Source organism: Danio rerio, chromosome 16 (assembly GCF_052040795.2).
Source record: "Danio rerio strain M-AB ecotype USA chromosome 16, GRCz13ab, whole genome shotgun sequence".
Classification (NCBI taxonomy): Eukaryota; Metazoa; Chordata; class Actinopteri; order Cypriniformes; family Danionidae; genus Danio; species Danio rerio.
This window is the reverse complement of record NC_141036.1, coordinates 43249889-43263995: the sequence shown is the minus strand read 5'-3', so window position 1 is coordinate 43263995 and position 14107 is coordinate 43249889. Positions and strand designations below refer to the sequence as shown.

At 33.4% G+C, this 14107-nt stretch overlaps 1 protein-coding gene across 33 annotated transcripts in view; it reads right to left on the bottom strand.

Moving 5' to 3' along the window:
- adgrb1a (adhesion G protein-coupled receptor B1a) overlaps positions 1-14107 on the bottom strand; it is a 158947-nt gene that overhangs the window by 85939 nt on the left and 58901 nt on the right. For all 33 annotated transcript variants that reach the window (XR_015511895.1, XR_015511894.1, XR_015511896.1 and 30 more), the window contains one exon: positions 306-464. Coding sequence is in view for 26 of the 33 variants with exons in the window: in XM_087287626.1 (XP_087143752.1) it covers positions 306-464 (159 nt within the window). In the remaining 7 variants the exon portion in view is untranslated. The remainder of the gene's footprint in view (positions 1-305; positions 465-14107) is intronic.

Sequence of the window (14107 nt, the reverse complement as noted above, 5' to 3'; positions counted from 1 at the left end):
GTTGTATGGGGTTTGTAATACATTTTATTACAAGACAAAACCGTAAAAGACATCCACATCTATAATAGTTAAACCTCAAACAGCTTTAACTCAGAAATCATAAGGCTGTTAATCATAGAAAAAGCTTACATAGCAATATTATCATTACTGCTCTATCATTATGTCACACAAGAAACAGAACATATATAATTTTTTAAAGTGAAATGTGAAGAATGAAAATAAATGAGGTGTCAGAAAGTGAAAGCAGGGGAAGAAGTGAATATGTAAACGGTCACATGCGTGCATATATTTAGTCTGACACTTACCGATGCAGGGCTGAGCATTGCATGGACGACCTTCTTCCAGAACACCTTCGCACAGGTAGGCTTCATCAGGAGGTGATTGACAGTTGCGCGTTCGCTTCTGGACTCCACCCCCGCATTCACTGCTACACTCCGCCCAGTTGCCCCACCCACTCCAGCCACCTGCATTAAACAGACATGCGGACAATCCATGTGAGCGTAATTACCAAGAAAAAAAATCCATTTATTAATAAATTTCTGTGACACAAATTAAATTTCCATCCCAGCTAAGCAATAATGTTCTGATTTCGTAATCCATTATGATGGCACTAAGATGTAGAAATGGTCCCATAAATACTAGTAGGATATGAGTCCCTGCGTTCTGCTCCCTCATGAATGTTTAATAGGAGACATTGCTGCCTGTCTGATCCCGGAGGCCCCGACAAATATGTATTAATCTGCATGAATAGAACATGAAGCTGGACCATGTCCAGCTGCAGACATTTTTAATTACTCACAAATCAATTGTACAGGGAGGGAACGTAATTCTGCACTCAGCGCCGCTCTATGTGCTTATTGAGAATTGAAAGTGAGAAAAAATCAGATAAGATCCTTTTTTTTTGTATACATGAGGATCTGTACAGAAATTATAAAACTCAATACAAATCTCATTTAATGTGAGAAAGAGCCAAACGAAAGAAATAGTTGGAAAATAAGATGTAGATGCACTGCAAAAATGCTTTTCTTGCTTAGAGTATAAACAAAAAGCCTTTTCTAGATGTTTAACAAAGCAAGGACATTTTTACAGTATGTCTGATAACATTTTTACTTCTGGAGAAAGTCTTATTTGTTTTATTTTGGCTAAAATAAAAGCAGTTGTTAATTTTCTAAAAACTATTTTAAGGTCAATATTAATAGCCCCTTTAAACTATATATTTTTTTGATAGTCTACAGAACAAACCATCATTATACAATAACTTGCCTTATTACCCTAGCATGCCTAGTTAAACTAATTAACCTAGTTAAATAGTTTAAATGTCACAAATAGTTAACGATTAAATGTCACTTTAAGCTGTATAGAAGTGTCTTGAAAAATATATCTAGTCAAATATTATTTATTGTCATCATGGCAAAGATAAAATAATTCAGTTATTACAAATTTGTTGTTAAAACTATTATGTTTAGAAATGTGTTGAAAAAAATATCTCCATTAAACAGAAATTTGGGGAAAAAAAAAAGGAGGACTAATAATTCTGACTTCAAGTGTATATATACATACATACATACATATATACTAGGGATGCAACAATACAGTTAGTGCACTGTTCAATACATACCTGGGTTTTTAACACGGTTTTAAGTTCGGTTCGGTTCTCATGGCTTGACACGTGTTTTTTTGTTTTGTTTTTATTCCATAGGCAATTGGAACAGTAAGAGGTTAAGGAGAAAAAAAAAACAGCGGCTGGTAGCCCATGTACAAACTGGGGAACACATAAAATCCTACATTTTGAAAATAAACATACATGTTAAGTTAATAAAGATAATTTGGCCATTTCAAATAAGCATATTTGTACTTAAGTAAACATAAATAATCCATCTTAATTATTTCGGTGCTGAAAATATGCGAGACTGTAGTCTGTAACGTGGATCGAGTGCTTTTATAAGATGACAAAATCCCGCATCTCCAATCACCGTAAATGTCTGCAAATGTTTAGCAATAAACACCCGGACTGCCTTTGTTATTTTTATGTATCTCGGAACTAGTTGGGTATGTTTGCTAGAAAGATTCAGCGAGGGATTGTTTCTATTTGAAGGTCTTTATTACCTTCCCTGCTTTACTGCATTTAGACAGTGATTTAGCTGGGTTATGGAGCTGCAGATGTGCAGTCATGGTTATACATGTAAAACAGTGCTTGTGCACAGTTATTTTTTGTTCACCGTTTTTCTTTTATTGGCATTATACTTTCCAGCAAAATCGGAATGTCCTCACATCGCAGATTTGAAAGACGCCAGCGCTTTCTTGTACTGTTGCCTCACTTCGCAGGCACTTCCTTGTACTGTTTCCTCAGCCTCACTTCACCTCCGCTCGCCGTGTTAAAGTGTGGAATGATGGTCAAGCGCCCCCTAAATTTTGAGCATAGTGATCGGATATTTACTTGTGGGGAGGAGTTTCCTCATCTCAGCTTATAGACTCACAGGCACGCACAGTCAGTTTGCGGAGATATGAAACGCACATAAATTATTTAAACGCAAAACCGAGAAAACCGCAATTCACAAGCGCGTATTGAACCGTGGAGGTCGTACCGAACGGTTCAATATTATATTGAGAACCGTGGCATACCTAATACATACAGTACATACATTTACACACACACACGCATGGAAGCACGCACACACACACATACATATATATGTATATAAGTGCCATCTGAAATATTAGAATTTTTCTCAGGCTCTTAAGGTTTGATTCAATAATTTCAGAGAATAGGTTATTTTCATCACTTTTAACATGAAATAACTGAGGCTGAGAATAAGACTGAGGTTTTTGCATCAAATACATATTTGTTTGTTTGTCTAGAAAATGCTTTTTGGCTTAATTCTTAAATATATATATATATATATATATATATATATATATATATATATATATATATATATATATATATATATATATATATATATATATATATATATATATATATATATATATATATTTCCAATTGAAACAAGACAAAACACTAAATAAGAAACACACTTTTTGTGTGAAATAAAGTCTACAAAATGCTCAAAACCAAGATAAAAACATAAAATAAACATAAATTTTAAAACCAAATGTTTATTCTCACAATAATGCTATAAATATTTAAATGATTTGTCAAATAAAATTTTGATTTTTAATGTATGTATGCATAAAATATATTAACCTTATAATATTCATGATAAAGGTGGTTCATTCCGCTGTGGAAACCCCAGATTAATAAAGGAACTCAGCCAAAAAGAAAACAAATGAATTTATGATCAATTAAGCCATGATAATTTATATAAACACAGAATTGTTAATGCTTGAAACCAAATGCATGAAACCAACATTTGGAATTAACATACAGTAAAGCCAAAGTCAATTTTAATTTAAGTACTCTATAAAAATAAAAAATTGCATATATACAATGAATACATTAAAATATATGTAATGAATTCTGCCGCCAAACTGCGCTACATTTCCCATCAGGCACCTCACTCACTCACCAGTTCTGGAATCTGGATGACCACTGTTTATATACACACAGCTTAATTTAATTTAATTTAATTTAATTTAATTTAATTTAATTTAATTTAATTTAATTTAATTTAATTTAATTTAATTTAATTTAATTTAATTTAATTTCGGCTTAGTCCCTGTATTAATCTGGAGTTGCCACAGCAGAATAAACCACATATGTTTTACGTTTTTTAGCCGCAACCCAACTCTAGGAAACACCCATACACACTCTTTTTCACACATACATTACAGCCAATTTAACTTATTAAATTCACTTAGCGCATGTCTTTGGACTGTGGGGGAAACCGGAGCACCCAGAAGAAACCCACGTGAATATGTAGTTTTGTTTTATTTTATTTTACCCTTAAATTTAATTTTATTTAATTCAACCCTTTAATTAAATTTATCCCTGACATTTAATTAAACTCAGATATCATATGCCTGTTCATTACAGTGCAAATGTATTCAAGAAATATCAATATAATTATAGTGTATTCTTATAAGTATATATATATATATATATATATATATATATATATATATATATATATATATATATATATATATATATATATATATATATATATATATATATATATATATATATACACAATTAAGAAATCCAGACAAAAATATGAGTAACACATCACAGACCCTCACATTAAATGAACCCTTCCTAGGCGCTAACACTGAAAAATCCTGAGTTAATACATTATGATGGCCATAACGGCCAGATATAAAAACAATTGATGCTTTTTCTGCAGCTGCTGATACAAATCTGTGAGCAAGCGTCTTCTGAAAACCTGAATCAATATTTATTTGTTTGAGCAGGATGAGCGATTAATGGCAAATTGTTTACTTGGGGCGCTGAGATTGGCTTTGCCGCATGTTGCGTGAGACATTTTCAGCCGATAAAACATAACGGATTCTAATCTTCAGTGCCTCAGCCTTGAATATACAATCAAATGTCCTCTTTGCACAGCGAGTGACAATCGCATGCAAAATGAAGCAGGACGGCTCTCGGTGCGCTGCCCTGATTAATCCCATCCACCAATCATGCTTCAAGTCAGACGGCTTCATCAACCAATCGCACGTGGCATAAACAGCATGCTTAGCCAATCCCTGCTCCATGGGGGAGCATAAGTGGGGGATAATCAGGCATAAATAAGCTTCTCGGCTTCTGTGCTCAATGAGTTCACTCTTATTTAAAACAAATTCATAAGTGGTTAAAATTTGGAATGCAAACAGTTGAAAAATGTTAAAAAACACAAACAGAATTGGGGATTGCAGTCATGAAAACTGAATTATCTATAAGACATACACTACCAGACAAAAGTCTTGTCATCAATCACAGTTGTAAGAACAACAAGTAATAATAACTTGACTTCTTGTTGATAATTTGGAAAAGTGGCAGAAGGTAGATTTTTTTCTGATGAATCATCGGTTGATCTGCATCTCAATCATCACAAATACTGCAGAAAACTTATTGAAACCCACATGACCCAAGATTCTCACAGAAATCAGTCAAGTTAGGTGAAGTAACAACCATGGTTTGGGGTTACATTCTGTACAGAGATGTGCGAGAGATCTGCATAGTGGATGGCAACATCAACAGCCTGGGGTATCAGGACATTTGTGCTGCCCATTACATTATAGTATATTCAGCAGGATAGCGCTCCTTGTCATACCTCAGCCTCAACCTTCAGTTCCTGAAAACAAAGAAGGTCAAGATGCTCTAAGATTGGCCAGCCCAGTCACCAGACATGAACATTATTGAGCATCACTGGGGTAAGATAAAGGAGGAGGCATTAAAGATAAATCTAAAGAATTTTGATGAACTTTGGGAGACCTGCAAGAACGCTTTGTTTTCCATTCCAGATGACTTTGGCTCAAATGAGCTATTTGAGTCATTGCAGAAATGTATGAATGCAGTAGTCGGAGTTAATGGGAGACAAGCACATTATTAATTCTTTTTATACTGCACCATGACTTACTGCTATACTGTACATTATTTCTGTTAAGTGACAAGACTTTTGTCTAAGCAAAGTCAGACCTTACTGTCCTAATAAAATAAAAAAAAAATCAAGGCATGATCATCTTTTATATTGGTAAAGTAAGCATAATCTAGGCGCCTTTGCCTTTTATTTAAGCTACTTTTGATACCAAGTGATCAACTAGAAGTCAAGTTAATATTTGTTATTCCTAAAACTTGGATAGGCAACAAGAATGTTGTTGGTACATTTTAAAAAATCCACAGTTTAAAAATTTCCATATTTTATGATTCGTGTTTTTTTTTTTTATTTAGGCTATTTATGCAAATTTGTGACATTTCATCCAACAACTTTTAATGCTGAAAAGGTTGAAAAAATTGACATTTTTAATAGTTTAAAGTGATTTATTTTCTTGGTAAAAAACAAAAAAAAACAATCAGTGAATCACAAAATTCAGAACCTGTTAATTAATGCACTTTTTTTTCTTTTTTTTACAGTTTAGAATGTTACTGGATGAATTATTCTTGTGCTGTTTACCTAATAAAATCTAGATGTATAGAATCTAGGTGTGTGTGTGAATGAAGTGTGCAGTTTAGTTTACTATAAACATTTCACATTTAATATTTCCTAATACTATTTTATTCATTCATTTTCTTGTTAGCTTAGTCCCATTATTAATCCGGGGTCACCACAGCAAAATGAACCGCCAACTAATCCGGCACGTTTTTACGCAGCGGATGCCCTTCCAGCCGCAACCCATCTATGAGAAACATCCACACACACACATTCACACACAAACTCATACACTATGGACAATTTAGCTTACCCAATTCACCTGTGCTGCATGTCTTTGGACTGTGGGAAAATCGAAGCACCCAAAGGAAACCCACGCGAAGGCAGGGAGAACATGCAAACTTCACACAGAAATGCCAACTGAGCCAAAGCTCGAACCAGCGACCCAGCAACTTTCTTGCTGTGAGGCGACAGTACTACCTACTGCGCCACTGTGTCGCCGCATTACCATTTTATGTAAAATAAATTCAAATTTCTGCATCGGTAGTGCATTATTAGGGCATTGTATTTGGGCATGAACACACAAACTGCTCCAAGAGTAACCACCATTTTATATGTGGATAAAAATATCATTATCATTATATTATATGCTCACAGAAAATTACTCATGGCATCTTAACAATAACCTGTTAAGATAAAATGGCATAAAATAATAACTATTTTAATACATTAAGACAAAAATCAAGTTTTAATATATTACAATAATGTACATTCTACTCTATTGTAACATTATTATTATTATAAATAATACAAAATATACAAATATAAAATTAAAAATATATAAAAAACAACATTAACCTAAAAAATTAAAGTTCAATTTAATTTAAATTAAAATAAAAACATATTTTGAAAATATATTTAAAATGTTTAATCTTGTTTTAATATATATATATATATACATACACACACACACACACACACACACACACACACACATACACACACACACATACATATATATAAATGTACCTTTAAATATTAAACTACAATAATATTTTACTTTTAAGGAGTAGTTACATAATTGTTGCTACATGTTTGCATTTCAATAGCAATAAAATTGAATTTGAAAGATAAAAAAAAATAAAATAAAATAAAAACTTATGTATAATTACATACAACTTACCTAAATCTCATCCTAAATCTATCCATATATTAAATAAGTGCATGGAGTTAATTAATATAACTCCATACATGAATATATAAACTAAATTTTATATACACTGTAAAATTAAATTTAAAAAAAGTAATTTGGGAAAACAATTAGAATAGGTTTTTTTATAACCCTGCCACACTGAAAATATTGTAAGGCAAACAATCTTTAGAAAAGCCAATAAGAAAAAAAAAGTCCAGACAGAAAAAAAAAAAACTCCATTTGGAGATAAGATTTTCTCTCCCTGTGAAAAACGATGGCAGAGTACGACCTTTTTTTGGCTCAATAATCACGAGCTGAGGAAGAAAAAGATGGGGGCAGAAAAAAGTGTAGTGTTTTCTTTATCTGTCCCCAAGGACATTTTATTATGCTTTTAATAATTTAGTGTTCTTCTCTTGTTCGGTGGGAGCTCCAGACCCTTTGCAGCAAATGCTATATCATCTTTAAACTATCATATTCGTCCTCTGCTCGGATGTTTCTTTCCATCCACCAGCCCTTCCTCCATCATTCTGTCTTTCTCCCCTTGCTTTTTTTTTTTTTTTTTTTGCAAATACAGCTGCAGCACGCACCTGCTTTTCAAAGGATGAGCGTCTGGATATACATCATTCCGCCCATTAGTAAATATCATCTTGTCGGACGGCTTACGAAAAGCCCAAAGTGACCTTCACTCTCCCTCAGTGGCGGCCAGAAGGTCTAATAACAGCTCAAGTGACAAGATCTGAAATCGTCAATACGAGATCTCACTGTAATCTCAGCCAATTGCATATCTGAGCCAAGGTCAGTTATGGTACGTCTAAATTACACCCTTTTCCACTCCGTGCATTGTTTTCTGCTCACTTACATGCATTAAAACACAGACTGCGGGTCAGCAGTGGAAAAAAAGAGAAACATGGGAAGTGCTGACACCCAGAGGATGCTTGGAGTCATTGGCATCCATATAAAAAAACTTATTTCAACTTTAAAACATGTCTCAGAAAAAAAAAAAATCTCATTATCTGATCTCTTCTTTCTTTAAAAGACTTTTCTTATTAACGTCTAAATCAAATGGAAAAAACTAGATTCCTCAAAGTGTTGGAGTAAAAAAGATATGAGCCATCCATCATCTCATACCTTTTTCTCTCTCTGTCCGTCTCTATTAGTTCTTCTGATGCCTGAAGCTCACAGGTATAATCCACTCTTTTCTGTGTGTGTGTGTGTGTTCATTGGTGCTGTCGGTATCCTGCTTAGAATAAATATTTGAACAGCTGTGCTTACACATCTCATTGATTAACCTCACTCCAGGGGCAGGAAACACAACTTAGGTTTGCACCCTTGCCGCTTCACATAATCTTCTCTCTCTTGAGCCCGAAATGGTGTATGCAAACCAGCTCTCAATTAAACAGCCGAACACTGTGTACCTACGCTTTCTGTCAACTTGGGGAGGGATTACATACTGACCAAAGGGTTGTACTAAATTGAAACTTTTCTCTTTGATGTATAATTGACTTGAAACTGTGGAAAAATGATCTTCGGGATAATATTGAAAGATTCATTTGAGATATTATACAGTAGGTAGCAGGTAAATATTACTATTATTATTTTATTAGACATTTTGATGTGATTGAAATAATCTGATTTGGGTTTCTAATGATGGTCTTGGTAATCAGCCAACGATGCAGATATAAACAACACAAAACAAACAAGCAAACAAACAAAACACTATTTACAAACTAATACCACATTGCATTGTGACTTTCAATTTAATTAAATAAGTCAAATTCGTCCTAGAATTTCCATCACTTTTTTCTTTCTTTATAAATCAACTGGGTCACCCTAATGTTAAAGATAAACACATTTACCTCAGTCACATACATTTATTAATAAAAAAATTAACCACTTCACATAGTCTTCTCTCTCTTAAGCCCAAAATGGTGTACGCAAACCAGTTGTCAAATAAACAACCGAACTGTGAGTACCTACGCTTTCTGTCAACTTGTGGAGGGATTACATACTGACCAAAGGGTCGTAGTAATTTGAAACTTTTTTCTTTGAGGTACAGTTGACTTGAAACTGTGGAATAATGGTCTTCAGGATTACTTTGAAAGATTAATTTGAGATATGAAAGGCAGCAGGTAAATATTATATATATATATATATATATATATATATATATATATATATATATATATATATATATATATATATATATATATATATATTATATTTTGATGAGTCTAAAACTGAAATATTCTGATTTAGGTTTCTGATGATGGACTCTGTCATCAACAAATAATGCAGATATGAACATAACTAAAAAAATAGTTTATTTACAAACTAATACTATATTGCATTTGGACTTTCATGCTCCAGGGAATTCCTAACTGTATGATTATTTCCTAGATAAAATTACACCTAGAATTTCCATCACTTACATTTTCCTTTCTTTATGAAACAAATGGCTCACCCGTACATTTATTGATTAAAAAATTAACCTGAAATCAGGTACATTTTAATAATTATATATTTTAATGTATATATAAAAAAACAATATTGTTGTTTAGACAAAAAGCCATTATTATTTCCAATGAACAGACTAAGACAAATATTGCCTTAGCATATCTTTTCTGATAAATAAAAAACACGAGCAGAATTGAATGACACAGTACGAGCAATATTTTGCAAACAATGTTTCACAGAGCAAGGGAGTTTTCACAGTATGTCTGATAATATTTTTTTTTCTTCTGGAAAAAGTCTCATTTGTTTTATTTCAGCTAGAATAAAAGCTGTTTATTAGTTTTTTTTTTTGTTTTTTTACCATTTTAAAGACAAAATTATTATCGCCTTTAAGCATTTCCCCTAACCGGCCTAGTTAACCTAATAAACCTAGCCTTAGGTTAAGCCTTTAAATTTCACTTTAAGCTGTATAGAAATGTCTTGAAAAATATCCAGTAAAATATTATGTACTGTCATCATGGCAAAGATAAAATAAATCAGTCATTAGAAGTGAGTTACTAAAACTATTATGATTAGAAATGTAAAAAATATCTTCTTTATATTAAACAGATATCGGGGAAAAAAAAATAAACATGGGGTCTAATACTTCAGGGGGGCTAATAAATCTGACTTTAACTGTATATATATATGCCACACAGGCTCAATAGATTGTCAGTAACCCCTTTTAATAGACCTTGTCAATGACCAATTAAGCATGCACATGGGTGGATAAGATCATCAATGGTAATGCAACCTTTGCAACTACTTTGTCTAAAATATTAAAATGTTTAAACGATTTGATATTCAGTTTATTTAGTTTTTCTATACAATCCTGAAAGTTTCACTAACAAAAATAAATAACTTAAAATGGGCAGTGATGACATTAATAACGACATCACCGCGGCTGACATCTCGTTATAGATGTCACACCCCAATCGTTAGAGATGTCACACCCCAAATCACCCAAATATTAACCCAAATATTAACTTTTGAAACCATATTGTAAAGTGTGACCAACTTTATGTACATTGAAGTCTATTTTTGACTTACTAAACTAATGCGAAAGTGCAGATCACCGAACTTGAACTTTCAATTATAGCAACATGTAAAACTTGTTGAAATTGCGCATGGGTAGAAATGGAAATCTATGGGCCATAATGTGCAGTGTGACCTTGGCTTAAGACAGTTATACAATTTGCTTTGTGTTGTTTATTCCTCAGCTGACAATACGTAGTTTCCTCATCAGATCAATCGCATCGTCTCTGATTGGCTAATTAATGACCTCTGAGCCGAGGTCATTTAACGGTCACACAATGACAAAACTAGTGCTTTTTTTCATCAACAGAGTGCCTGCGTTAAAGGATTACGGCCTGTGTCAGAAGGCGAGCTCAGAGTTCTACACTGTTTACTGATGAGCAAGTAGATAAACAGATCAAAAGTACGACAGAGATATGAATAAGGGTTTGCTTGAATGTTCTTTGGTTGCAGGTGTGGGTCAAAGAAGTCGACGTTTCAATTCCGAAGATGGATGCCTCTCCTCGGAAGGAACAAAAGGGGAAAAATCTAGAGCGAATCAAAAACACCTTTACTAAAAGGATCAGATGGGCCTCCCACTTTTCACAGGCCCACAGATGAGTGGAAAAATAACAGGCTTTTCTTATTTTCCCATTGCACATCAATCTTCGGCAGAGAAACATCTGCTCGTGAGAGCAAAAGGACGTGGGTGCACGTGTGAACACACACACAAATGCACACGTAAACATGCCATCTCGGCTTCACTTTCATGAACTTTGTGTGTTGGTTCAGTGGCTGCCAAAATGGATCACCACACTGGGGCCAAACTCTACAAAACAGCAAATGCCTCTGTGTGAAACTCTGGAACTCTGTGACATTTATAAAATGAAAGAGGTTTGTCTTATTTTAAATGGTACGGGGAAAGAAAGCACCTTCCTGAATTGAAATATAAGCCACACAAGGAACTGCAATCTTGATACTAAAAGATTATAATTCAACACGGGTCTGAAACAAGACGCCATCAAATTAAGTTCATAACGGGTACTTTATATTAAAAGGGTAAGATTAAATGCAAGTTCATGATCACCAGCGATCACCTCTCGAAATACAAACTCATCCATGAACTAAAAATCCCTGCATGCCGTATAACACACCAGTCACAATTTTCCACTGATCACACATGTACAGCTGAATCGCTATATCATGGAGTTAACACTTTATTATGATGGTCCATTAGAGTATTAGTAGACTGTCAGCTTAATCTCTTCTGATACTGCTCCTGCAACAGACATTTAACTCACAAAAGGAAACTTTGCAAGTACATGTCAACTTACACCAACCCTAACCCCAACCAAAGTCTACTTATAATCAAATAAAAATTATGTGGTATGTAGATGCAATCCAACTTAAATTCAACAAACAGACCATCAAAATAAAGTGTGATCTATATATTTCCTGTCTCTATGTTTTTACCTTAGTCTAAGTTTGTCGTTTGTTTTGTTTGTACTTTTGGATCGATGACTTGTTCATGACCTTATGACTGTATTGACTATGATTGTGGAATACCCTGTTTCATTCTTGATTTTTCCTATTTTTGTCCACGATTACCTGCACAAATACTTTCTTTAACAGACTATTATTAAGTTGCACTTGGATCCTACCTCTCCTGTCTTCACCATGCCGAGACCCAACCGTGACCATTATATCATTCAATCATTCATTCTCTTTTCGGCTTAGTCCCTTTATTAATCTGGGTTCACCACAGCGGAATGAACCGCCAACTTATCTAGCATATGTTTTTACGAAGCGGATGCCCTTCCAGCTGCAACCCATCACTGAGAAACATTCAAACATACTTATTCACACTCATACACTACTGACAATTTAGCCTATCCAATTCACCTGTACCACATGTCTTTGGACTTTCGGGGGAAAACCAAGGCACCCGGAGATAACCCACACGAACGCAGGGAGAGCATGCAAACTCCACACAGAAACGCCAACTGACCCAGCCGGGGCTCGAACCAGCGACCTTCTTGCTGTGAGGTGACAGCACTACCTATTGTGCCACTGGGTCACCCACAAGTTATGTCAAATTTTTGATAATAACATTCCATCATTATCCACCAAACAACATGTACTGTATGTAAAAATTAAACACATACTTGTTATGACATGTATTTATTAAAACATATAAAAGAATAAGCTCCTATGAATGTTTTAAAGTAAATTAAATTTAAATAAAATAAAAATAAATGAAATTAAACTAATTAAAATATGTTAATTATTTGTTTTCTTTTTTCTTTTTTAAATATATTTCCCAAATGATGTTTAACAGAGCAAGGAAATTTTCACAGTATGTCTGATAATATTTTTTCTTCTGGAGAAAGTATTATTTATTTTTTAAATTAAAATAAAAGCAGGTTTTTAAATTTTTAAAAAGCATTTTAAAGTCAATATTATTAGTCCCTTTAAGCTATATATTTTCTTGATAGTCTACAGAACAAACCATCATTAAACAATAACTTGTCTAGTTACCTTAACCTGCCTAGTTAACCTAATTAACCTGATTAAGCCTTTAAATGTCACTTTAAGCTATATACTATAGAAGTTTCTTGAAAAATATCTAGTAAAACATTATTAACTGTCATCATGGCAAAGCTAAAAGAAAACAATCATTAGAAATGAGTTATTAAAACTGTGAATTATTAATAAAACTGCAGCTATATACTAGCCTAATAATAATAAAAAGCCACATGTATAACCAAATGTAACTATTTGTGTAATGCAAAGATTCTTGTTATTAATACAATTAATATATGACAACATAAGAGGTGACAATTTCAAAATAATAAATGTCTTTTAATAAATTATTAAAAATAATCTACACTGGATGACAAAAGCAAATCAAAAGGGTCTATTTTGCAATTGCACAATGATTTTAGCTGATAAAAAAAATCTATTTCTGTTTTTGACAAGATGCACACTGAAAAATTCATGAATTAACCTGACAGATATACAACATGATAAGACGTTAATATTAGGTTAGATTAAGGTATGGCAACCAAAATCTAACATCTGATAGACGTCATAGTGGTAACGTTCACACAATGTCAAGTTGTAACATCATTAAATGTTGATATTTGATTGATTATAAGTATGATGTTGGACATTTTGGACATTGACGTAGACCTGACGTTTGGTTTGGTGACGTCAACCAGATTTTCATTTCCAAACAAAATGCAACGTCCCCCACACCATCGGGGTACAATTTCAATATTACTTCACTTTGACAACATGTGCCTGCTGGGAAGTTATAACAAGTTATACATTTAACTTTTGCCTAAATATCTAGAAAGTAGTAAAC